This window comes from Eumetopias jubatus, unplaced genomic scaffold, assembly GCF_037043125.1.
Source record: "Eumetopias jubatus isolate StellerSeaLion01/CBP00866 unplaced genomic scaffold, mEumJub1_p1.0 scaffold_16, whole genome shotgun sequence".
Taxonomy (NCBI): Eukaryota; Metazoa; Chordata; class Mammalia; order Carnivora; family Otariidae; genus Eumetopias; species Eumetopias jubatus.
In genome coordinates, this window is record NW_028274822.1 from 45,570,614 (window position 1) to 45,597,871 (window position 27,258).

Below are 27,258 nucleotides of genomic sequence, written 5' to 3' on the forward strand. Positions count from 1 at the left end.
CAAATTATAGATAGCAAAAAAAACAGTAGTAAAGAAAATATTTTAATATTTATAAATTATACTTGTTTTCCTGTGCAATATTTGAAATATACACATTTTCTGCTGGGAAAAAGTGACCATTTTTATACAAAAAATGCACAAAATGCTCATTATATGGTCAGAGAAATCTGTAGATTTTAGTAGCTCAAAACCAAAATTGTATTTGTCTATTATACCCTCAGCATATTTCTTAAGCATATAATATGCAATATTTGTTAATTTCCATCTTCATCCACTTTAATATATCTAAGCAATTTACCTGAAAGAGGATATAAAAACTGAATGATGTATAATTTAATAGCTAAAAAACACAGCATCTTGGAACTTGGGAATTCCAAGATCATCACATTTATTACTCTTCTCATTTTACAGAAAAGAAAACTAAAACTTAAAGTTAACCTACTTCCACAGGTTACAAAGTATGCTGTTTGAACTTACAAGAACTGAATTTCATTATTTGATGACAGCCTGGCTTTCTGGCATTCGCGATTCTAGTAACAATTTTTTATCTGACCAAATAGTCAACATTCTCTCCAAGGACTTTTATTTTTTTTAAGATTTATTTATTTGTTTTAGAGCGAGAAAGAGTGCATACGGGAGTAGAGGGGCAGAGGGAGAGAGACTCCTCAAGCAGACTGCCTGCTGAGCATAGAGACTGACAAGGGGCTTGATTCCAAAGCTCTGAGATCATGACCTGAGCCAAAATCAAGAGTCAAGACATTCAACCAACTGAGTCACCCAGGCACTCCTCCCCAAGGCCCTTTTTAAGCTAAGGCATACAGAAAGTAATATAACAGATTTACTTGTTTCAGATTTATTATCATTACAACTTAAAAAACAAAAGCTTATCAAAAAAATCCATCTAAAATAAATCTCATTTAAAGATAAGTCCCGGAACACCTGGGTGGCTCAGTTGGTTAATCGGCTGCCTTTGGCTCAGGTTATGATCCCAGAGTCCTGGGATCGGTTCCCACATCGGGCTCCTTGCTCACCGGGAAGCCTGCTTCTCCCTCTCCCACTTCCCCTGCTTGTGCTCTCTCTCTCTGACAAATAAATAAAATCTTCAAAAAAAAAAAAAAGATAAGTCCCATTTAAAACATGTTCTACAAATTCTTACAAAATTTAAGCTTTCATAATACTAACTTACCAAAAGTTGTTCCACCAGTTTCTTCACATTCTGCCCCATTTCTGGAGCCTGTGACCCACTACATGCTAGTTTTATTAACATTGCAAGGAAGTTCTTACATTTCTTCACGTTTTCTAGCATCGCCTAAAGAGAGAAATACAAACACAAATGTTAGCTGGAAAACAGAATTCAAGAAAATTTCTAAAGAGCTGTATTCATGTTAAGATGGAAGTGGGAGCTTACCGGAGAAAGATTCGTCTGAACAGCTGCTGAGTTCTCTGTGTTGAGACTGGGCTCATTTGAGGGAGCAGCTGATGCTCCCAAACTTGAAGGCTTCAGGGTAGTTACAGAATTCAACGGCTTTACAGGAGTAACTGTGACAACACTGGGTGGCACAGCTACAGACTGAAATTAAAATAGTGCACATTTAGATATGTATTACTATGAATTGTATCACAGCAGGTGCCTCATTTCACACTTATCAGACTACAAATGGATCTTGACATCTTTGCTTTCATGTTATGCTCTACTAGTCTAAGGCATCGGAACACTGTTGTAAGAGCTCTGGACTTCAGTAGATCTGGGTTTCATTCTCATCTACCTACCTACTTTATGTTTTTTTTTAAGGTTCAGTTAGCCAACGTATCTACCTATCTACTTTTCACTGACACCTACTGAGTGTTGACCTCAAGCAAGTTACTTAATCTTGCTAATCCTTTGATTCTTGTCTGTAAAAAAACAAGGACAGAAATGGTACCTCCCTACTCTCCTAGGTTTGTTTGTGAAAAACAGTACCAAGTGCATGGTCCTCAAAACACATTATTAATACTTCTCTAAAAAGAATTTGAAACAGTAAGTTTTTATATGAAAATATAGAATATCCTATTCTGTAATTTTCTGCTTTTTCTTAAGTATAAAGCAGAGAGATCTACTGATCATCTTATATTCAGAAAAGCTGCTTTTATCTAGACTATTAGAGTAAGCATAATGAATATTACAAACTGTGATAGCTTATTTTCACACTGAAAAGAATTTTGGTTATGTCTTCCACCTTTTATTGAAATGAGGTGTTATTATTGCACCACCTGCAGGATAAAAAGTTTAATACAAGAAATCACAAGTCATGCAATAATTTAGACAACTATTGAGATAAAGCAAAAATCTTATTTTAAAACAAACACAAAATTACAGAACATGAGTCAAGTTTGAGGGTGATGGGGGAGACAACAGTATTTACAACTGACCCAGAAAACTGAACACTGCACCAACATTTTAATTTAAATATTTGTATTTCAGAGGCATTCAACACAAAAAGGTCAGGTTGCGACCACCTTCAAGAAAATTTCCTTTGGTAACAGTCAAAATAAATAAATTCAAATGTACACCAAAATTTCCCATTTTAGAAGTCTGAAGCATATATTAGACGAAGCATGCTTTAAGGGTAAAAATGGGGAAAAAATTAAAAACACTGATTAATGATGAAGAGACTAGAATGATGAAATATTAAGCAAAAAAGGTAAAAATAACTGCATCTTAGTAAAATATTATTAAAGTAGATCTCAAGGCAACAATGAAAATGAGTCACCTTCCTATTCCTAGCCTTAGTTTTGCTCCCCAAGGATAACTACTGTGGAGTTTCTCTGAATCCTTTTGGAGACTGTCTAATAAACTTTTTCAGGTTAATCTACGGTAATTAAATACTCTTTCTTCAGTGAGTCTATATTTACACTCTGCCATTAACTCCTTATACTATTATATTAAAGAAAGCATAATCTAAAACTTTAGCTAGTGATTATGATTACCCTTCTGGACTACTGGGAAGGGTTCCTCAGGGAACCTCAGGGTTCCTCTCCCTTATGAAGCAAAATAAGAGCCAATGAAATGCGAGCTCAGGAAAAGCATCCTATTTTTTGTGAACATTTATGGCATTTCTACTTTCCTTGTTAATATTTTATAGTCTCTAGTACAAAATCTGTCCTTCACAACTCTAATATAGCTACTAGCTATACCTTACCAGATACCTGCACCTTCCAGGCCAATTCTTCCTCCTAAGAGGCACAGGGAGGTACACAATCCCAGTCTTACTCTACCTACATAATCCCACTGCAGTAATGGGTGGACCATCTTAAACTCAATCATAACTCCTGATATTGTAGCCCAGCCCATTCTATTTCCATGCTTTGCAAGACCACACTGGCACTGATTATGAACGTCTGGAGGGCATGACCTAGAAGTCGGCAGCCTAGTAAAGTATCAGAACAGCCTGCAGAGGACACAGGTGAAGTGCAAACTCAGGCAATACTCAATGAAGATGGAATTCCATCCTCCAAGATTCAGTGTAAGCTGTATCAAGAAACTCTCTATGGTACTATGTCTCCGATAGGACAAATACATGAAAACCAAGGAGTAGAGGAGCAGAGGGATGAACGGAACCACTTATCATCACTCCCAAAGATGCAATGGGGGACCCTGTGCTTCCCATTTCTGCCCCCAGGGGACACACTTTCACCAGAGAAAACAGCAAGAGTTCCCATAAGCTAGATACCATGGCTGCCTCCTGGGTACTTCAGGTTCCTAGTGTCTAAGGAACAGTAAAGAATCATTATCATGGCAGGGGTAGTTGACCTGACATCTGGAATAGGTAGGATTGCTATTACACAATGGAGACTGAGGAAGAACATGTGCGGTGAATCCAGGTGACCCACTTAAGCGCCTGCTGGTGTTTCTTTGCCCAGTTGTTATGATCACCATGTCTCAAGAGAGCATGGTGAGTAGGACCTCAGATCGCTCAGGGATGAAGGTCTGGTCACACTACCAGTTAACTTGCCAAGACCAGCAGAGTTCTTAATTGAGAACAGAGAGAATCTAGAATGAAGAGGAGAGTGAAGGAGGGAGATGATGAGGATCAGCAACAGTGGTGAAGACTAGTTCATCCTAGTAACCTCCTCTTCTTTGTTTCCCCAAGGAAGAAACCCACTGGAATCCCAAAAGATCTGGTCTTTAACATGTTTAAGGAAGTAGATCCCAGTGACACAAGGAGTAAACTGTGATATACCATTACAAAGAAATCTGTTTTGTCCCAGCTGTTGGGAATGCTATTATATAGCCCACAGATGTCAGTTCTTTCAGGGTTTGTCTCAACTATAAAGAATTACCTTGCCCAACAGCACAACTCTCCCTGTGGAGCTGACATCCAGTGACTTATCACAGAGGGGGAATTAAGGCCCAGCTGACCAATGCTGGCACACAGTAGAACAACAGGCCATTATTTCCTCCAATGTTCTCCACCCAGTTGGCAGAGGCTTTACTGGGCCTGCATCTAGTTCAAAGTCTTATTCTCCTTCCCTTCCACAGATATCGATAATTAATAAATAACTCCTATGCCAAAATTCTGTCCTGACAACTGCTTCTAGACCCTCTGACACATGGCTATTAGATGCATTTGTAATAATTTATTACATTCAAGTAAAACTGATATTCCAAGAACATACACCATGTTTATCTTGTGTTTTCCACAGCTCCAACAGTTCCCACTTTGAAAGTGTCACCAAGTCTCACTGAATTGCTTTCTTCAAGGTCACATGGTGTCCAGATGTCACACTTAAACATCTGGCAGAAAATAGCTACATGAGAAAGAAAGGTGAGAGAAAAACCAGTGCGTGCATGGACAGAAGTCAGTCACAACTTACTTGTACTGAGGAAGGCTTCGGAACAGTAGTTACAACAGTAGTTCCTATTTGTGCCAATTTTTTGACAGGTGCTACTGCCACTTTCTTAATTAACTGTGAACTAGAATTCTGGGGGATGGAGAGGGGAGGGAGGAGAGATTAAATAGAGTCATCAGCATTAGTAATTTTACATCAATCAGTACTACTGTAAACATTAAACATTAAAACACTTCACCATAGCAAACTTCTTTGTTATAACTGGCTTTAAAACCTTAGAGATTTTAAGCACATTCTCCACTATGAACCTAACTGGTCAACTGGCCAACTGACACCCATTTCATATTCCTAAGGAGGCAAATGATTTAATAAATAAATATCACAGTATTTTAGCATTAAAATCTTGAACTTTACTCTTTGGCTGAAAGAGAAAATAAATGGATTCTTATTTAACATCTAATTATAAACAAAAATCTGCTAACCTATCTTCTCAACTCACAGGAGTTAGATAAAGCAAATTAGAAAGGAAAGGAGAAGCTGTCATTGAAAGATACAGTAACAGAGAAAATGGTCGAGAACCTAGAACCAAATACTAGGAAAGCACAAGATGGGGGCTAGTCTGGGAGAAGACAGAACTGGCAGCAAATATTACCACAGAATACTATGCAATCCTTCATTAGGGTGAGTCTGACTCATCAAGAAAATGTTATACCACATTCAGCATTTTTTATTTTACCAGAGAAAGACGCCATTAAAAATTTTTTTTATTGTTATTTTTTCTTTTTCTTGTTGTAAAAAAAAATTTTTTTTAACCTCTGGCACACAAGATAAATTTTAGTTAGTTACCTGGAAAAAATTATCATGTATGTAAAATTAATCATTTTCTAACAACACCAACTAATGAAATATTACAGATTTCTGAATTTCTGAAAAGTCAGTCCTCTAAGATATGTATAAAAATGAATACCATAACCTGTAGTGTTAATATTTTATACCACCAATTAAAATTGAAACAATGGTTATTTTCTTTCCATTTAGAGATACAAATAGCCCTTGAACACTCCCTTGAGGACTATAAAATCTTTGAATATGAAGACGGAATCATTAGTATTTTAGCAAATACCAAATGACAAAACCAAACACCTTAATTAACATGTTCAAAGAAAGTGGCTTAATTAAAAAAGTTGAACAGAATCATCTATTATTTTTATTGACAAATACACACACATTTATAGGAAGAAAACAGCTGGAAAATTAAGGAGGATTAAAAAAACTAATAATAAAAGATAAAAAAAAAAACTAAGGTATATTACCGGCATTGTACAGATTTTGACTGTATGAGTATTCGTTGGTACAGCTGGCCTTGAAGTTATATTAGTAGAGGTCTCTGCTCTCGTCACAGCTTGCTGAGGAGATACCAACATCAACTGGCCACTGTTACTTTTGATCAAAACTGTTCCTAAAGGTAAAAGAAAGCAAAATCTGACTTCTAAGCTAATAAATGAAACAATCATCATGTATTTTGTGTTCTGACCATTTCTTTCAACACTGTAAAATGCTCTGAATAAGTGATTAATACATACTGAATTCCATGTATACTAATTATTATGCTACTTAAAAGGAGCCAAAACACTTTTCCTTCATGACATCAAACTATAAAACTACAGTAAGATGGTAATGGTAATGGAACCAGATTACACAAAGAAACCAATGGAATAAATTGGAGAATTCCAAAATAGACCCATGCAGACATGTATATCAAATTCTCCTAGGAGACACTGTAGATTAGTGAGGAAAAGAGCAACGATTCGATAAATAAGGCTGTGTCAATTAGTTATTTATATGGAAAAGATTAAAAGTTTCACACCACACACAAAACCCCAAGGGCATTAAGAGTACAAAGGTAAAAAGTAAAACCTTTTAAACTCTTAGATAATGTAGAAAATTATCTTTCTGAACTTGGAATAGGGAAGAATTTATAAAATAAGTCTGATGCATTCGAGTATATTAAAAAAAATTTTTTTTGTTTAGCAAAAGACACCATCAGGTGAAAAACAAACGACAAAATGGGAGCGAATTTTAGTTCACTTATGTTCAAAGGACAAATATCCAAAATGCACAAAAGAAACACAGATGGCAATGACGAGGAAAAGTAAATTAAGACCACAGTGAGATATCACTTTATATATACCCAGACAGACAAAAATTAAGAAGTCCAATGACAATATTAAGTGTTAAGAGAGATGTGCAGCAACAGGAACTCTAACATCTTGATGATGGTGATATAATTTGGTACAACTGCTTTGTCCAACTTTACATAATTGTGCCAAACTGATTCCCATTTGCACACTCTTTAACCCAGTATTTCTAATCTAAAGAAATTCTTGTCCATGTCAGTAGGAGGCACAAACAAGAATATTCATAGCTGAAATTCCATTTCCAGAAACGGAGCATGAAGAGCTCAACAAACCTGCTCCCCAAAAAGCAAGCATAACTGGTGAAAATTATTTTTAAAAACAACTATTTAAAGTCTTTGGAAATTGCCTGAAGGCATACAGAAAATGACTTCACCATTATTAAAGAGGATTTACTAAAACTCAGTAAGCACAGCAAGAAACAGTGGCATCTCAACCATGACTCACTCCCTTTCCCTTCTCAGATCAGGCAGTGTGGCCAACAAAGGCCCTCTCTCTCTCTCCCCCAAGCTCCCAGTTGAGGGCTATGGTATCTCTCTGGGAGGAGCAGGCCACCAGCATTTCGGATCTCCCCCACAATGAGCTGCATACAGCAGAGGACAAATTTGAGACAAGTGCATCCAGAGGTTTCTAGGCTTCTTTTACTCATCTCCACTCATAAAGGGAAGGCTCTACTTCAGGGATGGCACACTAAAAGTATCTGGACCCCACTCTCCCTCACTCCAGTTCTTTTGTAGGATGGAGGTTTCATGCTGGAAGAAGTAGATAAGACCAGATGGTGGTAGCCCAGCTACCCCACTCCTAAAGCAGGGATATTGCCCACAAAGAAGCATTCCACATTCCTGATCCCCACTCCAAATATCTCTATAGGGAAGCTGACTTTATTTCAACACAGCGTGGGGAAGCTCAAAGGTAACAGCGCTCTCAAACAACAAAAACAATTAAAAGGATGGTAGCTTCATGACAGATACAAGCTAGGCCATAGGCCTAGTTCTAGTTTATCAGAGAAAACCAGAAATAAAAACAACTAAGAAGGGCCCTCTTGATGTCAGAACAAACCTCAAATAATAACCTCAAAAATTATCCCTGTAAGGAGCCTAAATTTAATTGGATCAGACTATGGAGCAAGTTGGGCCCTATGGCATTGTTGAAAACAATAGGGTAAATGGCTGGCAAAGGTAGAGCCTAACACCTGGGTGTGATACCAAGAGACACACAGCTTAACAGAGAAATCAGAGAAAGTCAAAAGAGAGTCCTGTCATCTCAGGGTGGCTGAGCTTATGCCCATGGTTGTGCCCTCTGAGGCGCAACATCAAAGGCTTCCCACTGTGGGGAAAAATAGATTTCACTAGAATAAACCAGTCAGACATTTAAAAAAAAAAAAATCAAACAATAATACACTCAAGGGAACAGGGGGCAGTATCCAGAGTTGCTGCAATATATTAAATTTTTTTAAGATTTTATGTATTTATTCATTTATTTGAAGGGGGGCAGAAGGAGAGAGAGAAGCAGACTCCCCATTGAGCAGGGAGTCCAACACAGGGCTCGACCCCAGGACCCTGAGATCATGATCTGAGCCAAAGCAGATGCTTAACCAACTGAGCCACCTAGGCACCCCAATATATTAGTCTTGAATAACAAGTTACACAACATGCAAAGAAAAAGAAAAGTATGACACACAGGAAAAAAGGCAGGCAAGAAAAACCACCTATGAGAAGGACTGGCTATCAGATTTAATATCAAAAACTTCAAAGTAAACATTATAAATAGGTTCAAAAGACTAAAGGAGACCATGCTTAAACAAGTGAAGGAAGGTATGATGATATCATCTAATAGAGATGATTGCTAGAAAGATAGATATTATTAAAAAAAACAACTTTGGTACTTAAAAAATACAGTAACAAAAAAATCCACTAGAGGGGCTCAACAGTGAAATTGAATGAGTAGAAGATCAGTGAACTTGAAGATAGATCAACGGAGATTATTAAATCCAAAGAATGGAGAGAAAAAGGAATGAAGAAAAATGAACAGAGCCTCAGAGAAATGTGTACCACTGAAAGGCACAGCAACATAGGCATAATGTGAGTACAAGAGAGGGAGGACAAGAGAAACAGAGAGATAAAGAAACAGAAAAATATTCAAAGAAGTAATGGCTGACAACTCCCCAAATTTGAGGAAGAATAATCTAGATGTCCAAATAGTTCAACAAACTCGAATACATTCAAAGAGATCCACATCAAGACACTTCAAAATAAAAATGTCCGACTATTAAAAGAAAATCTTGAGAACAGCAAGAGAAAAATGACTCGTTATTTACAAGAGAACCCCAATAGGATTAACAGCTGACCTCTCATCAAAACCAATGGAGGCCAGAAGGCAGTGAAATGACATATTCCACTTGCTGAAAGGCAAAAAAAAAAAAAAAAAAAATCAACCAACAATCAGATATTCATTTAAAATATCTTTCAAAATTGAAGGCAAAATAAAGACATTCCCAGATAGGGGTGCCTGGCTCAGCAGGTTAAGCATCTGTCGGCTCGGGTCAGGATCCCAGAACCCTAGGATTGAGCCCCATTTGGGCTCTCTGCTCAGCAGGGAGATTACTTCTCTCTCTCCCCTCCCCTCTTTTTCTCTCTCTCTGTCAAATAAATAAATAAAATCTTAAAAAAAAAAAAGACATTCCCAGATTAAAACTGAGTGGACTGGTTGACTAGCAGACACACCATAAAGGAATACTAAATAAAGTTGTCCAGGCTCAAAACAAGTGATCCCAGGAGTAATTAAAATTCACATGAAAATGAAAAAGGGCACTGGGATAGGTAATTATATAATTTGACAATATAAGTAAATGCCTATTAATTCTGCTTGCTTCTCTTAATTTTTTTAAAGAAACTGTGTATAAAAATATGTATATAATTATGTTTTTGGACCCATAACATAAAAATGTAATATATTTGTGAATAACAGCAGAAAGGAAGTAGATGGGACTAAAGTTGTATCACACTAAGGAAATGACTTTGGTTGAAGACAAATGAAGAAAACCAGAAACAGTAACTAAGAAAGTAATAAATGCTATAAATATGTCCTTGTGCTCCTTTCTTCTGTCAGTTTCTTTAAAAAACATAAAGTTACATAAGGTAATAATTATAACAAGATATTGCTGGGTTTCTAACATATCTAGATGCAATATGTAGAGCAATAATAGTACAAAATAATAAAGGGGGAGGAAAATGAGCTAAATAGAAACGTTTCTATAGCTCACCCAACTAAGTTATTATAAATGTGAAAAAAATTCTTACTAGTATTTATTACATATATATACAACATATATTAGATATATTTTGTAACCTCTAGAACCACTAAATATATATATTGAAAAATTATAAAGAAAACAAAGTGTCACACCTAGAAAATATTCACTCAATGCAAAGGAAAGCAGGAAAAAGGAACAGAAGAACAAAAAGGAGAGGATATATAGAAACAAAAATAAATGGCAGACCTAAACCTAACTATATAAATGACATTACATGTTAATAGATTAAATAATCCCATCAAAAGGCAAAGTGTCAAACCAGACCAAAAAAAATAAGGTCCAACTATATGCTGCCTACAGGAGACAATACTTCAGACTCAAATATAAAACAAAGTTGAAAGTAAATGGCTTATCATACAACAGCAACCGTAAGAAAGCTAGCGTGGCCATACTAATATCAGACAAAATAGTCTAAAAGTGTACTAGAGATAAAGAGGTGGCATAACTGATAAAACACCCAATGGATCAGGAATATTGACAATTATAAACACATATGCAACAACAAACAGCCCAAAATATATGAAGCAAAAGCTGACATAAAGGAAGGGAAAAATAGAAATCCAACAATAATAGTTGAAAGACTTAAATACCCCACTTTCAACAAAGGATAGACAACTATATATAGATAGATATATACATAGAAAGATATATATATGATTATATATATATATAAGATCAACAAGGAAATCAAATACTTCAACAATACTATAAACCAAACAAATCTAAAACACATCTATAGAATATTCCACCCAATAACAGCATTCTCCTTAAGTGCACATGGAACATTCTCAGTATAGACCACATGCTAGGACATAGAACAAGCCCCAGTAAATTTTTTTTATTTTTTTATTTTTTGCCCCAGTAAATTTTAAAAGACTGAAATCATACAATGTATAGTCTCTAACTATACTGGAATGAAATTTGAAATAAACAACAAAAAGAAATTGGGGGAACTCAGAAATATTTAGAAATTAATTACTCCTAAGTAGTCATTTGTCAATGAAGAAATCACAAGGGAAATTGGAAAATACCTTGAAACGAGTGAAAATGAAGACATAATAAACCAAAATTTATGGAATGCAGATAAAGCAGTGCTTACAGGGACATTTATAGTTACAAATGGCAGTATTTAAAAAGGGGGTGCCTGGTGCCTGGGTGGCTCAGTAAGTTAAGCATCCCAACTCTTGATTTTGGCTCAGGTCATGATCTCAGGGTCACGAGATCCATCGAGCCCTGTGTTGGGCTCTGTGCTGGGTGTGGAGCCTGCTTAAGATCCTCTCTCCCCCTCTTCCTCTGCCCCTCCCCCACCACCTAGTCCTCCCTCTCTCTCTTGAAAAGGAAGATTAAAGGGGCAACTGAGTGGCTCAGTCAGTTAAGCATCTTACTCTTGATCTTAGCTCAGGTCTTGATCTCAAGGTCGTGAGTTTAAGCTCCACTGGGTGTGGAGCCTACTTAAAAAAAAAAAAAAGGAAGATTCAAATCAATAACTTAAACTTCCGTCTTAAGATACTGGGGGAAAAAAGCAAAATAAAAACTAAAGCAAGCAGATGAAAGAAATTAATAAAGATTATTAGAGCAGAGGTAAATAGAGAGTATAAAAACAACTGAGAAAAAGAAAAACGGGTTCTGGGAAAAGACCAATAAAATTTAAAAACCTTTACCAGACTGACTAAGAAAAAATAAGAGAAGGCTTAAACTACTAAAACCAGGTTTGAAAGAAGGGACATTACTACTACTTTATAGAAAGAAGGATAATAAGGGAATAATACTATGAATAACTGTAAACCAATAAATTAGATGACTTACATGAAATCGACAAATTCTTAAAAACAAAAAACTACTGTAACTGACTCAAGAAAATAGGCTCAAGAACCTAGGGGCGCCTGGGCGGCTCAGTTGGTTAAGCGTCTGCCTTGGCTCAGGTCATTATCCCAGAGTTCTGGGATGGAGCCCTACATCGGGCTCCCTGCTTCTCCTTCTCCCTCTGCCCCTCGTGCTCTCTCTCTCTCTCAAATAAATAAAATCTTGGAAAGAAAGGAAAGGGAAAGGGAAAGGGAAAGGGAAAGGGAAAGGAAAGGAAAGGAAAGGAAAGGAAAAGAAAAAAAGGCAATCTGAAGAGGCCTCTAACAAATGAATTTAATTACTAATCAAAAAAAGTATCCACAAGATAAGCCCAAGTCCACATGGCTTCACTGGTGAATTCTACCAAACATCCAAGGAAAAATTAATACTAATCATTCACAAACTCTTCCAAAAAATGGAAGGAAACATTATCAACTCATTCTGTAAGGTCAGTGGTACCCTGATACAAAAACCACATAAAGACATCACAAAAATACTAGAGACCAATATACCTTATAAATATAGATGCAGAAAGTCCCAACAAGGTACTAGCAAAGTGAATACAGCAACACAAAAAAAGTGTTATACTCCATCAAGTAATATTTATAACTCAGGGAGAAGGCTGGTCTAACATACAAACATTACTGTGAAAAAGCATATCAGTATAGGACAAAAACCCCAGGATCATCTCAACAGATGCAGAAAAAGCATTTGACAAAATCTAACACCCCCTTTTTCATGATGAAAACACTCAAAATAGGAATAAAAGCAAACTTCCTCAACCTGGTAAAAGAGATCTACAAAAAACTCACACTTAACATCACATTTAATGGTGAAAGACTAAATGCTTTCCCCTTAAGATGAGGAATAAGACAAAGATATCTGTGATGAGAAATGAGACAAGAATGCCTGCAATCACTACTTCTATTCAACACTGTACTGAGAGTTCTAACCAGGGTAATTAAGCAAGAAAATGAAATAAAATGCATCCAAAGAAAGCAGTAAAACCATCTATTCACAGATAATACAATCTTCTATGTAGACATCCTAACAAATCCACAAAAAAACTATTAAAACTAGTAAGTTCAGTTAGGTGGCAGGATACAGAATCAATGTATAAAAATCACCTGTATTTTTATACATTTGCAATGAATGACTAAATGGAACAAAGAAAACAATTCCATTGACAATAGCACCAAAAAGAATAATACACTGATAAATTAAACAAAAGAAGTACAACACCAATACTCTGGAAACTACAAAATGCTTCTGAAAGAAATTAAAGAGCTAAATAAACGGAAAGATACCCCATATCTGTGGATCGAGAGACTTAATACCTACCTTCCAAGATCATTAACAGGATTAAATGAGATAATACTTTCAAGCAGGCTTCTGAATTTTAAAGTTAGCAATAGTAATAACTGTTATTAATACCAAAAGGTTCACAATCCAAACTTTTCTTCAACTAAATACTCAAAACTTCAGTAGGAAGTAATATTAGAATAGTTGAAGACAATACTGAGAATAAAATAACAAGAGCTCATCTAAAGTCAATGCTCTTCTAACTGAAGTGTTTATCTATCCCAAAGGTCCAGTTCTAATGAGCAACACGCTAGTGAAAAGGACTTATAAACATATAAAGGAAACTGAAAGTAGTCTCTTTTCTGAAAACCAGCTACCAAGTCTCTTTGAATCAAATCCTGATAAATTTGACTCATTTTCCAATCATATAAGGATAACCAGTTTGCCTACTTATCCTACAGACATGTTGAAAGAAAGTAAACATACATTAGGTTACAGAGCACCTTTCCTCTAAAAACATTAAGATGTTAAAGTGTAAAGTCGTCCTGTGCTCACTCTCTATCTGGTACATAATTTAACATACTACTCTACTCATCTGCCCAGTGAACTGCTATGTCCCAAGATGACTTTCCTATTTTGTCTTGGGTACAAGTTGATCTGGATGGTGGCTCTGATTGCCCAACTTCCTAGCATTGGTAAATACTGACCCTAAAAGGATAGCAGACCACACAAATCTAAGAGCCAGAAAAACTTTAGAATTCACCTATTATAATTTAATATCTATACATAATTGCCTGACTGGTGACCTTCTAGTCTCTACTGAAGTAAGTCTAGAGTTAAGAAGGTAGAGATGTACAAATGCCACCCCTTCACAAGTAGAGCAGAAATACAAAGTTATTCTTTAATACAGAACCAAAAATATTCTTCCCATAATATTCACTGATAGGTCCCTTGTGCAAGCATACAAAATAAGCCTGCTTTCATTTCCACAGGGCAGTCCTTTAAACACTTAAAGGCAGACAAACATACCCAAAGTTGTTTTCTTGCTCAGGCACCAGGGCCCAAATTCTTTTAATTTTTTTATATCATGGTTTCCCTTACTGAGCTTAAAGTCAATTTTTCTTTTCTCTCATCCCAATAATTCTTTGAATGAATAAAAGAAAAACTTAAGGGGCGCCTGGGTGGCTCAGTTGGTTACGGCTCGGGTCATGATGGAGCCCCACGTTGGGCTCTCTGCTCAGTGGGGAGCCTGTTTCTCCCTCTCCCTCTGCCTGTTGCTCCCCCTGCTTGTGCTCTCTCTCTCTCTCTCGTTATCTCTCTCTCCCTGTCAAATAAATAAATAAAATATTTATTTAAAAAAAAGAAAGAAAGAAAAACTTCAATCAGTAAGTTTTGATCCCAGATTCTACTATCGGTTATGGCACGTCTTCTCTATTCTCCAATTACACAGTGGATTTGTCAAAACAGAACTATTTTTTTTTTAAAGATTTTATTTATTTATTTGACAGAGAGAGACACAGCGAGAGAGGGAACACAAGCAGGGGGAGTGGGAGAGGGAGAAGCAGGCCTCCTGTGGACCAGGGTGCCAGACGTGGGGCTCAATCCCAGGACCCTGGGATCATGACCTGAGCAGAAGGCAGACGCTTAACGACTGAGCCACCCAGGCGCCCCAAAACAGAACTTCTATTAACTTTATTAAATTTCATCTTTTAAAAGTAGGATCATATGTTTTCAGGTGGTTTTACCTTCTTTTTAAGTTGCCATATTTGTTTTTACATGTCTTAGTTTACAAAAATAATACTGTTGGAGAAAAATTAAGCCCAGAATAACCTAAGGAAATTCTCAAAATCTCTTTAATTTCCAGGAGAGGTACTGTGTCTATTTACCACCGCATCCATGGTAATGAGCATAAAACCTAGTATACAGTTAGCACTGAAATGTGTGAGTAGGTTAAAAAATACAGAACTTTAAAATACTCGTATTTCCTTGATCCAGAAATTCCAAAATTCTTGGAATTTGTTATCTGTCCCAAGAAAATAAGACACACACCACAATCTAAATATAAAAACGTTCTGTTTACTTTTATTTATAAGTAATTTTTTTAAACACAAAGGCATAAGCAACCTAAATGAATAGAGAAAAGATTAAATAATGGATTATGCACCCATTAAATTAAACTTTTGAGGTTAGAACATACAAAATTGTCACTATATAATGATAAGTGGAAAAGAAGGATATAGAAATTAAATAACAGAATCCCAATTATGTAAAAAAAGAAAATAAAGGAAGCATCCACACATTTTTTCCCCCTAAAGAGACTAAACTTTGGCGGGGAGTGAAATGTTCTCCATATCTTGGAGTGGTGGCTATATGTCAAATTTTTCAAAACTTACTGTAAATGGTTTCCTTTTCAAAATAAATATACATGTAAAAAACTGTAGCTCCATAAAGTTTATATAAAAAAGGAAACTAAAAGATACACTCAAAATATTTGGGGTAATTTTTCTGTACTTTCCAAATTTTGAGTAACAGACATAAAAAAGTGGGGGCACATAGACATTGAGGTTATTCCAAAATCCATCCTTCGAAATTATAATAAAATCTTTTAAAAAATAAATTATAGTGAATTTGGTGGATGCCAATATACATTAGATAAATAGCAACTAGAGTACCTATAGCCCAATGCTATACAGGTACCTTAAATGTTTAGGGCATGCCTGCTATGCAACTCTGTATTCCACACAAATGGTGTTCTTTAGAGTTCTGTGACATGTAGACCTATATTCTTAGTTAACCCATATGATACTTCCATGAAGAAGGTATGATCCCATTTTGGACATAAGAAAATTGACATTGAGGATGAGGTTAATAAACCTGCCCCAAATCACAAACTTATTAAGTGTTAGAGCTGGGATTCAAATCCAGGTCTGTTGATTCCAAGGCCAATGTTCTGCCCTTTATTGCTACACTTCACTGCTTTCCACAAGAGGCTAACCCACCAAGCCCCTTGTTATCTATAAATCTGATTAGCACACCTAGTCCTTACTCTGAACTAAACTTGCCCTGAACTAAACCTTCCCAGCTACTCTATATTATATACTTACTTTACTTCACAAACTAACAAGAGCCCTCTTAGGCACAGTTACTCAGTAAGTAACAAATCTATATAACATTATCATCCACCCATATTTCTCTACACTTGAAGTCTATCTCTCCCCACTCAATTATAGGACTCATCTACTCTTACTGTTAATGAAAGTTAAGTCTGGAAAATTACTTATTAGATTTCATAGGTAGCTTTTTATTTTTTTTTTAAGATTTTATTTATTTATTTGACAGAGAGAGAGCACAAGCAGGGGGAGCGGCAGAGGGACAGGGAGAAGCAAGCTCCCCACTGAGCAGAGAGGACCCTGGGATCATGACCCCAGCAGAAGACAGACACTTAACTGACTGAGCCACCCAGGCACCCCCATAGCTAGCTTTTTAAAATTAAGTATTAAATTGTTGATTATGCATTTTAATGATCTTTTGGGGATAAAATTTGGTAATCCTATGAAAAGATTACCTTTTGAAACAATTCCACTTCTAGCAATTTATCCTATAAAAAACACATTTACAAAACAGGCACAAAAATACACAAAAATGTTTATTATAGCATCATTTGTAATAAAAGAAAGTAGTGCAAACCATATCAATATCTACAAATAGCAAAGTGGTCAAAACATGATGGTACATTGATATAGTGGACTACTTAGCAATATAAAAAATGAGGAAGATTTATAGTTACTAACATGAAAAGGATAACATTGTTAATAGCAATACTCTGGTGAAGGGGGTATTTTACATTTCAGTAATGCTTTTTTTCTTTTACATGAGCACATGCTGCTCTTGTAAGCAGAATGAGCAAAGAAATTAAAAATAAAATGCAATGGTATGTGTAACGGTCCTTGGAATCCCTTAGGGGCTGCAGTCCTATTTTCCTCTTCTCTCTCCACATATACTAATGTGTGCATTCAAATATTCAGGTGCCCTCTCTGAGCAAGGAACTTACTAGGTTCTGGGTAATTAAGTCAGCGACAGAGTCCCTACCCTCATGCAATGCCCTTTTGGTAAAGCCAGGGTGGAAACAAGAACTGCTAGCTTATCCAGGAACTGGTTCAGGAATTTGAGAAAAGGTCCAAATCCTATGCCATGCCTGAGCATGAAAAAGTTGATGAAAAAAGACCCGAACCATTTTACAAGTAACTTTCACAGACTTCTGTACAGTATGACCATCAAGCAGAAGTTACCAGTTTATGACATAGCAGAAGCAACCAAATCCTTGATCATTATTTTCAAACAAGTGATAGAAGAGACACAGAATACCAAAAACAGAAAGAAGCGCAGTCTGGCCCCAAATCCCACATGTTCATAAAAGAGAAGACCAAGAAGATCAAAGAGATTACCAAAAACATTCGACAGAGTAATTTTCAGAGCTTTGCTATAGCTTCTTTCATTTCCTCACAATTCTGCCTCTTTTTATTTCCAGCCCCTGCTCCCTAGAAAAACCTGTGGTGCATATTTATACTTTTAAAAACCACTTCTTTTCATTGAGGAAATTCTGAAGTAAACAGAAATCCAATAATTATTATCTTGGCAAAAGAAAAGCTGACTTCTATGTGATTAAACATCCCTGCGTAATAAATTACTAATCCTCAGGATATAAAAGAAATGGTACAAAACTTATAATTTTTTTAAAGTTACTTTAATCAGTGTTTCCATTTTATTCCTCAACTACTGGTTATCCTATTGTGCACCAATGAGAGCACAAAGGTCTGTATGGTCTTCTGCCACCCATCAGTTGAAATATTCCCAAAAGCTGTTCTTCAAAGTACCTCCCCACCTCCTCTGTAATTAACAATTCCTAAAGGCAATTTATCTCCTCTCTCCTGTAAGTTTTTCCACGGTCAGTAACCTAAAATGTTTTAGTGTGGTGCACACCTACGCTGTGGTCCTGGTTCGCAGCTGTATAGCTCGGGCAAGTTTCAGTTTTGGTTTCTTTGTATACAAAAGATGAGGCTCTAAAATTCAATGTCACCGTTTAGCCCTGATACTCAATGAGGCAAATCCTACACACACAATAAGTGGTAAGCACAGTATTGCGTAAAGAGTAAACAGACCTGGATTCAAATTCCCTGACACCTATGAGGTGTCTGGCATTGGGCAAGTTATTTACCCTTAGAGACCTTTCCTTATTTCCTACCTATTATGACCAACAAAAGAATATAAATTATAAAAAGTGTATAACACAGTATGCCTTCAATTTGTTATGAGTTCCCACTTACCAAGTTTTTACTCTTGATAGTTTCTGTATTTTAACACTTTTTTGATTGTTTCTAAACAATCTTCACTGACTAGACAGGAATTTAGTTTTTAACAAATTAGGAGGTGATTTCATTCAAAAACATTCATAACGACTTTGTAAGTATATGCAGGATGACAATTTAGAACTCGCAGAAAATGTATCCAGTGGCATACACAGCACAGCGATTAAGTGTATGCATCTCCTATACCATACAAAACTGAAAAAGAACTTCATCAAAAGTAAAGAACATAATCTTTCCACAATGTTCATGATTAAACAGAACATTAGCTACAAAAGAGCCCCTATCATTTTGCCAGGGGATACTAAAATCTCGAATCCAGTGCTTCACTTCTTTACCACCTTTGCAGGTCTGAGTTCCAATTACTGCTAAGCAAAATAAATAGAAGACGATAATAATTAAGAGTAGAATTCACTCCAAAGAATGTGATATGTGCTTTTTTTCCCCAATGAAATTCCAAGACTTTCAGCTGAGGAAAGAAAGAAGGTAGAACACTCAAATTTACAATATGCGGAATGATCAAAAAGCAAAATCTGCATAAATCATGAAACACAGCCCAAACATGTAAACCCTCGGATAAAAAGTAGTCACAGACTTATTAACTGTAGCATCACACGCTGCTTCAAATATAACAATCCTATGCCTCTGATCTGTCAACTCTGGCACTGCTCTCTATGAGAGGTATTCTTCTACTGAAAATTACAATCATCACACATGTAAAGATTGTGCAGGAAGCAGCATTATTCATTTCTGGTACTAGAAAAGCAGTGAACTTATTTTAGCTTGCTTAAATTTAAAATTATCTTTCGACCTTAACACACAAGAACTTATTAAACTTTTTTTTAAAAAAAATATAGCTGTCTAAGCGTGTGGATATATAAATTGGTCTCTTCTCCACATAAAAATAAAAACTTTAGCTATATTCTACCTTCTCCCTCCTAGAAGCCAGTGCCTCAAAGGCCCTCCTGAATATACTGCTCCAGCGTTTACTGTATCACTTGGGTGAAGAAATTCTTTCCTTAAATATGGAAAGAACTATGCAGTAATGATTCAAAGAGGCTATATTAATTGTAAAGCCAAATCACTGCCCTGCAAAGTCGATTACGACAGGTTCTCTCGGCTGAGTTTTTTAGAGCTACCAGCAAGAAGGCACAATCCGGAGCTGCGACGTTTCCCGTGTCGCCGCTGGCTGGACCGATGGGTAAGCTGGAAAAGGTGATCGACGTACCTGGAGGAAGCTGCAAATTAGCAGGCAACTGGATTGTTGTGGTGTTGGGGGCTTTCACAGCGACTATCTGAGGAGCAGGCAGCGGGGGGCCGCTGCTGAGTTTAGGAAGAGCACTGACAGGAGCCACTTTGGTCACCAGGGTCCCCACGGGGGACCGCAGGGGCTGGGACACCGTGGACTCCACGCAGACACTGACAGGAGCCTTAGTCACGGCGCCCAAGGCCACCGGGGTGCTCTCCACACGGACAGGCACAGTCCCAGCGGGGGCCATCGTCACGGTCCCGGAGGCGCTCACACCGGCGGGGGGAGCGGCGCCGGCCGGTTCCGTGAGGCCCGCGGGCATCCCCAGGTGGATCAGCGGCAGCTGCGACGCTGCCGTTCCGGGAGCAGAGGCTAGGGGAGGCTTGACAAGCGGCAGCCGACTCCAGAGCAGTTCCGGCTCCACAGCATCGCTAGGGAGAGGCGCAGGGGCCGCGACACAGAAGTCAGTGACGGGCGCCGGCTGGACACCGAGACCCGCGCGTCCCGGACTTCCCTCTGGTACGTGCGGCCCCGGCTGCAGCGACACCTGCTCGGCCGCTCGCCGCTTCCTCAGCGGCGCTCACACGTGCGCCGGCTCAGCCCCGCGCCTCAGCATCGGGTCCCGCAGCAGCGGAGCCCGGCTGCGGGGTTTCCGGAAGGGCGTCACTTCGGCTCCCACCACCCAGCAAAACTCTGCGCCCCAGTTCCCCCGCCAGAAGTTTCAAAACTACAAACCCGAGCGCCCCTAAGCCCCCTACACACATTCGGCGTGGCCCCGCCGCGCGGCCACGCCAGCCATGTTTATATAGCCACGCGGAGACCTCGCGCACGCGCACAGGCCGCCGTCGCCGCCCCGGGCTTCCCCCGGAATCCGGCCCTGTCATTGGCCACAGACTGGAATCGCGCTCGTGACGTCACTAGGGACGGCTCCAGAGGGCGTTAGAATCTTTCCCGGCATCAGGAGGAAGGAGGGTCAAGTTGCCAAAAAGCTACCACGTGGGAGGGGCAGACCACACTTGGAAAACTGCGACATTCGGGTTCCTCTCCTTGGTATCCCCAGTGGTATGTTCCTTTAAAATCCAAGAGTGTAATTTCCACACGCTTTTACTTTGAGGAAAAAATGGGGACTGGCTTCAGAGAGCGGTAACTCCGTAAGACTTAATCACGCGTCCTCTGTTTTTCTGCGAGCTTTGCCCTAAAGCGTCGCAGAATGAGCATTACAATTGACATTGTGAAAAAAATTGTCCATTTCTTTCTTTTAAATGTTTAAGAATGGCGTATAATTTTATAGCCTGTAAAATATGCCTATTTTCCTATGACTTTAGAGTTGAACTGCCCCAAGGGAAAATCGTTTTCTTCCTTTGGGCGGCTCTAGATACCTCTTGTCACCTCTAAAGGTAAATTGTTTACATTTGTATCTCCTTGAAAAGTGGGACAGTGTCTTTTGATTCCTACATCCTCAGATTGTAGCAATTAGATTTTAACTGCAATCCTAAATATTATTTGAAAAAGTGAGAAGTGTTTGTTAAATGAATCAGTAAGTCCAATTTACGGGAAAACTTGCTCCTTAGAGATCTAGTTAGAGAAGATGCCTTGATTTCAGGCTTTTGTCGAAAGATTATGTTTGTAGGAACCGACACTATAATGGAAGGAAATTTTGCAAGTAGGCAGGCTAGGTGTACAGCTGCTAGTTTTCTCCCTCCCTGTAAACTCCAATGGACAGGACCTACTCACAATCCACACACTTCACTACATTACTTCACTACATTTGCTGTCTCTCCCATGTCAACCAGTCCAAATCAAGAAACCATCTTAGGATTCAAATCATTTACAACCTTCCCCATTCATGAAGACTAAATGATAACGTGGCCTCTAGAAAACACAGTGGAGTTGGGGAGAGGGTAAATTTATGAAGGGCCCCTTGTGTGCTGGTCACTAAGAGGTATTTTGTTTTTAACAGCCATTTCATTGTATTGACTTAAAAACTGCAGTTAAAAGAGTAATTTTCCAAGGAACTGGGATCCAAAAGTCTATATGAAACCAAAGTACATCTCTTTCCATTATCTCCACAAATGTCTAATTCTTCATATATCCCATATGCCCCTGGCAAAATGCCTTGCATATAAAAGTGTTTAATAAATATTTGCTAGATGATTTAAATACATCTATGCAACATTTTCAGTGAAGCAATAAGCTCTAGTGGTTTCGAATCTCAGATCTACTTTTTACTAGCTGGGCATATTGTTTAGCCTTGTTTTTTTCTCCATAGAATGTAATTCAATAAGTACTGGTAGAGGGAAGGCTAGGAGTTTGCTCTGAGGACTCTCCCTTTCTAAACTTTCATTAGACCCCACCCCCAACTCACATACTTTGTTTAGACATGTAAATAACCTCAATCCAGTTACAAGGAGGCTTGGCTGAGGAAGTACACTTTCTCTTTAAAGTGACCTTGAACATTTTGTTCTAATTGTTTATGTTTGCTCTATTATTTGTCTCTTTGATAGGAACTTTAATTTTCTAGTTGAAAATAATATACTTTTTACCCAGCACAAGTAACTACTGTCCTGAATTTGGAGATTAGTAATAATTATGTTTGCTACATTTCCTTTCTACAGAAACTTATATTAAAACAGGATATGTAGGGAAGCAAAATGCATTTTATCTCTCTATGTGAGAAAAGACAAAAATGCAGGGGAAGATTATACCTTGATTTTTATTATGTTTATCTGTTGAAATATTTGTAAAATTAAGGATGTTGAAAAATACTTATAAAAAAAGAAAAATACTTATTAATTTACCTTCTGTCTTAGTCTGTTCAGGCTGCTGTAACAAAATACCACAGACTGGTTTTTTAAAAAATTGAATTATAATTTACATACAATATTATATTAGTTTCAGGTGTATAAATAACAGCGATTCAATATTTTTACACATTACGAAATGATCACCTTGATAGGACTAGCTACTGTCACTATAAAGTTATTATAATATTAATGACTTTCCTGTGCTGTATATTACATCACCGTGACATGATTTATTTATTTTGTAACTTGATGTTTATATCTTTTTTTTTAAGATTTTATTTATTTATTTGACAGAGAGAGACACAGCGAGAGAGGGAATACAAGCAGTGGGAATAGGAGAGGGAGAAGCAGGTTTCCTGCCGAGCAGGGAGCCCGATGCGGGACTCGATGCGGGACTCGATGCGGGACTCAATCCCAGGACCTGGAATCATGACCTGAGCCGAAGGCAGACGCTTAACGACTGAGCCACCCAGGCGCCCCGATGTTTATATCTCTTAATCTCCTCCTCCTAGTGGGGATTAGGTGATGGGTGGCTTATAAACAGCAGAAACTTACTGCTCACAGTTTTGGAAACTGGAAATCTGAGATCAGGGTGTTGGAATGGTCAGGTGAGGGCTTTCTTCCAGATCACAGACTTCTCCACAAGTCCTCAAATGACAGAAGGAATAAAGAATCTCTCTGGATCCTCTTTTTTTTTTTTAAGATTTTATTTATTTATTTATTTGACAGAGAGAGCGAGAGAGGGAACACAAGCAGGGGGAGTGGGAGAGGGAGAAGCAGACTCTAGATCCCAGGGCCCTGGGATCATGAACCTGAGCCGAAGGCAGACACTTGACAACTGAGCCACCCAGGCTCCCCACTCTGGATCCTCTTTGATAAGGTACAGATCCCGTTCATGAGGGTCCCCTCTCATGATTTAAGCACCTCCCAAAGGCCCCACCTACTAATACCATCACATTTGGGAGTTGGGATTTCAACATAAGAATTTTTGGGAGACACAAACATTCAGACCAGATAGGACCTTCTGAATGAGGGACATTAATTCATTAAGTCATTAATTGTCCAAATACTCTGCTCATCAACTCAGGTAATGGAATAAAACTGTGAACAAACACAGAATTTATATTTCCAAATTTTAGTATTTACACACACACATAAACACACTTTAATTTGGGCAAAACCAAAGGCTAAGGGTACAATTACCGGGAGGACAATGCAAATTACTCTTACTATCCTTTTGATTTTCCGTATGTCTACAGTCTCCTCAGAAAATGAATAGAAGTTTACTACTCTGTAGAATTTAAACAGGAAGGCTTCTTTGTGAAATGAAATCAGCTGAGAACTCTGCCTGAGAAAACCTAACTATTTGGCTAAGATGGTTATGGCCTCAGCTTCAAATTGAGTCAGAAACCAATGGCCTCAAGCTCTATACCTTGAACCTGGTCCAGTATCTGTGCTTTTATATCAAGAGATTTAAATACTTTTCTGCAGAACACGTTCCTACAACACCATTCTGTCATTCCTGTCCTCTTAAAGGAATGCAGCTTAAAGTCTTAAGAAGTTTGACTTCATTAATGACTTCCATTTTTTTATGCCTTCACTAAAGGTTTAATGAAGTCTGAGACACTTTTAATGCTCCTACAAAAAGTGGATACAACAGAAAGATCCTATCATAAGAGATGCATCACACTATGGACTACGAATCAGCCACTCAGATTTATACTTGTAGAGGTACATTAATGGAAAAATGATCATGGTATATTGTTAAATGTAAAAAGGAGGTTATACAATAGTATAGAAAGAATGATTCCATTTTTTTGTAAACTAAAAAAAATTTAACTAAAAAGCAGGTAGATACATGCTCAGAAGAAAATCTAGATTATACCCCAGTGGGCGCCTGGGTGGCTCAGGCTACTGTCTTCGGCTCAGGTCATGATCCCAGGGTCCTGGGATCGAGTCCCGCATCGGGCTCCCTGCTCCTTGGGAGCCGGCTTCTCCCTCTGCTTCTCTCGCTCTCTCTCTCTCATGAATAAATAAATAAAACCTTTAAAAGAAAAAAGAAAATCTAGATTATACCCCAGACTGTTAGCAGAGGACATCTGTTTGGAGACATTCTAAGTGATCATTTTCTGTTTAAATTTGTGTCTTTTCTAATATATTTACATAATCAAAAATTAACACAATGTTTTTCTTAAAATATATAATCTTAGCAACAACTGAAATCTTTTAAGTAGAGCTAAGTATTCCCTGGTCTCCTCCCCATAGCACTCAGGAAACCATTGAACGTTATGAAGCTAGGAAACTATATTAACCTGCTTAAGCTATGCCAGGCAGAAGCTTACGACACTGCCCTAACCTAGCAGGATGGGTGTTTTCTAAAAGTGTGAATACTGCCTTCCTTTCATTTCATATTAAGTGTAGAAAAAGCAATGACTTACTCAAGAAGCCATAATCTCAGAAATAATCTTTTATTTTCTAGAAGATTCTGCAATCACAGAACTTTTTACTTGTATTGCTGATTTTAGCACTCATTTTCTTGAATTATATCTTCTTAGACGATCTTCCTCCCCACTCCCTTCAGTCAGTCATTCATATAACAAGTGTTCTCCCCCAGTGTTCATTGTATGCTTACTGCGTGCTTGGCAGTAGAGAATATATCAGTGAAAAAAAGAAAAGACAGAAATCCCTGTCCCTGTGAAGCATACATTCCAGTGGAAACAGACAAAATGAAAAAAAAGTAAATTATAAAAATGTAAATAAAAAATGAAAAAGTAAATTATATGGTAGATTAGATAGTGATGCATGTCCTGCAAAAGGAAGTCAAACAGGAGCATAGAAAGAACTGTTGATGATGGAAGAAGAAAGAAAGGGAAGGCAGCAAAATCACACCGGGCCTTGTGTAGGCCTGAGAAGGATTTTGCTTTTTACCCTGAGAAATGGAAAGGCATGGGGAGATCTTGAGCAGCAAAGTAACATTATCTGACTTATATTTTTAAAACTTCATTCTGACTGCTCTATGAATAGTCCAAGAAGGCTAACTGGATAGGATAATTATAGGATAATATACCAGGATAATAATATAAAGATAATTGTAGGGAGACTACTTAAGGAAGCTACTAAAAAACCCAGGTGAGAGATGATGGTGGCTTAGACTAAGGTGATATTGGGGTAAGTGGTAAAAAGCGGCCAAATTCTGGGAATATTTTGATGGTAGACCCAACAGGTTTTCCTGATGGAGTGAGTGTGAGGTATGAGAGAGGAGGTAAGGATGATTTAAAGGTTTCTGGCCAAGGCAAACTGGAAGCATAAGAGGCTGTTGATTGAAATAGGGATGACTACAGTGGTAAATGGGAAATCAGATGCCCAATCTGGGACATATTTTATTTTATTTTATTTTGTTTTATTTTGAGAGGCAGAGAAGGAGAGGGAGATGGAGAGAAAGGGGGAGGGAGGGATGGGGCAGAGAGAGTATTATGTAGGGTTCAATCTTACAACCCTGAGATGATGACCTGAGCTGAATCAAGAGTTGGACGCTTAACCAACTGAGCCACCCAGGCGCCCCTGGGATATTTTAATTTGAAATGCTTATTATATATCCAAAGAGGGTTTAGAGTAGGCAACTGGGTATACAAACCCAGAGTTCAAGGAAGAGGTCCAAGCTGAATAAAAATATATTCACTGGCATACAGATGGTATTTTTAACATCATTGGACTCAGTATGACCAAGGAGGAAGAAAGTATAAAGAAGAAGAGAAGAGGCCAGAGTCCTGGGTACTCTAATGTTAAAGGTTGGGTTGATGAAGAGGACCCAGCAACAAAGATGGAGAATGAATTTCAATTTCCATTGATAATAGGAAAATTGGGAGAGTAAGGAGTCTTGAAAGCCAAGAAATGGCCACGTGTCAGAAGAAGAGAGGGATCAACTGTGTCAAATGCCACTGATAGGTCAAGTAAAATGAGGACTGGTGATTGCCCAGTAAATACAGCAACACAACGTGAGGTCATTGGTAGCCTTGATAAGAGACAAGTCTCTGTGGAATGTGGAGATAAAAGCCTGATTGGAGTATTTTCAAGAAAGAATGGAAAGAAAGGATTTGAAGACTATGTGAAGTTTTGATGCAAAGTGGGGCAGGAAAATGGGGCAGTGGCTGGAGGACATGAGGTCAAGGTAGAGGTATTCTTTATGATAACATCATACTTATATGTTGTTGGCAATGATCCAGGAGGGAGGGAGATTACTGATAGCAGACTAAAGAGGGGAGACTTGCTGGAGCCATGTCCTTGAAGGTAAAAAGGGATGGAATCTAGTGCACAAGTGGAGAACTTTAGCTTTTATAAGAGCAATAGACCATTCATCTAT

The 27,258-nt window shown here is 37.9% G+C and overlaps 1 protein-coding gene across 2 annotated transcripts in view; it reads right to left on the reverse strand.

Annotated features, from left to right (window-relative positions):
* The window catches only part of TAF4B (TATA-box binding protein associated factor 4b), a 124,187-nt gene extending 103,299 nt beyond the window's left edge, over positions 1–20,888 (reverse strand). For both annotated transcript variants that reach the window (XM_028098412.2, XM_028098413.2), the window contains exons 1-5: positions 20,074–20,888; positions 6,144–6,289; positions 4,855–4,962; positions 1,409–1,570; positions 1,187–1,309 (exon numbers count right to left, since the gene is read on the reverse strand). In XM_028098412.2, coding sequence (XP_027954213.1) covers positions 1,187–1,309; positions 1,409–1,570; positions 4,855–4,962; positions 6,144–6,289; positions 20,074–20,416 — 882 coding nt within the window. In that variant the 5' untranslated portion in view covers positions 20,417–20,888. The remainder of the gene's footprint in view (positions 1–1,186; positions 1,310–1,408; positions 1,571–4,854; positions 4,963–6,143; positions 6,290–20,073) is intronic.
* Between the last annotated feature and the right edge of the window lie 6,370 nt (positions 20,889–27,258).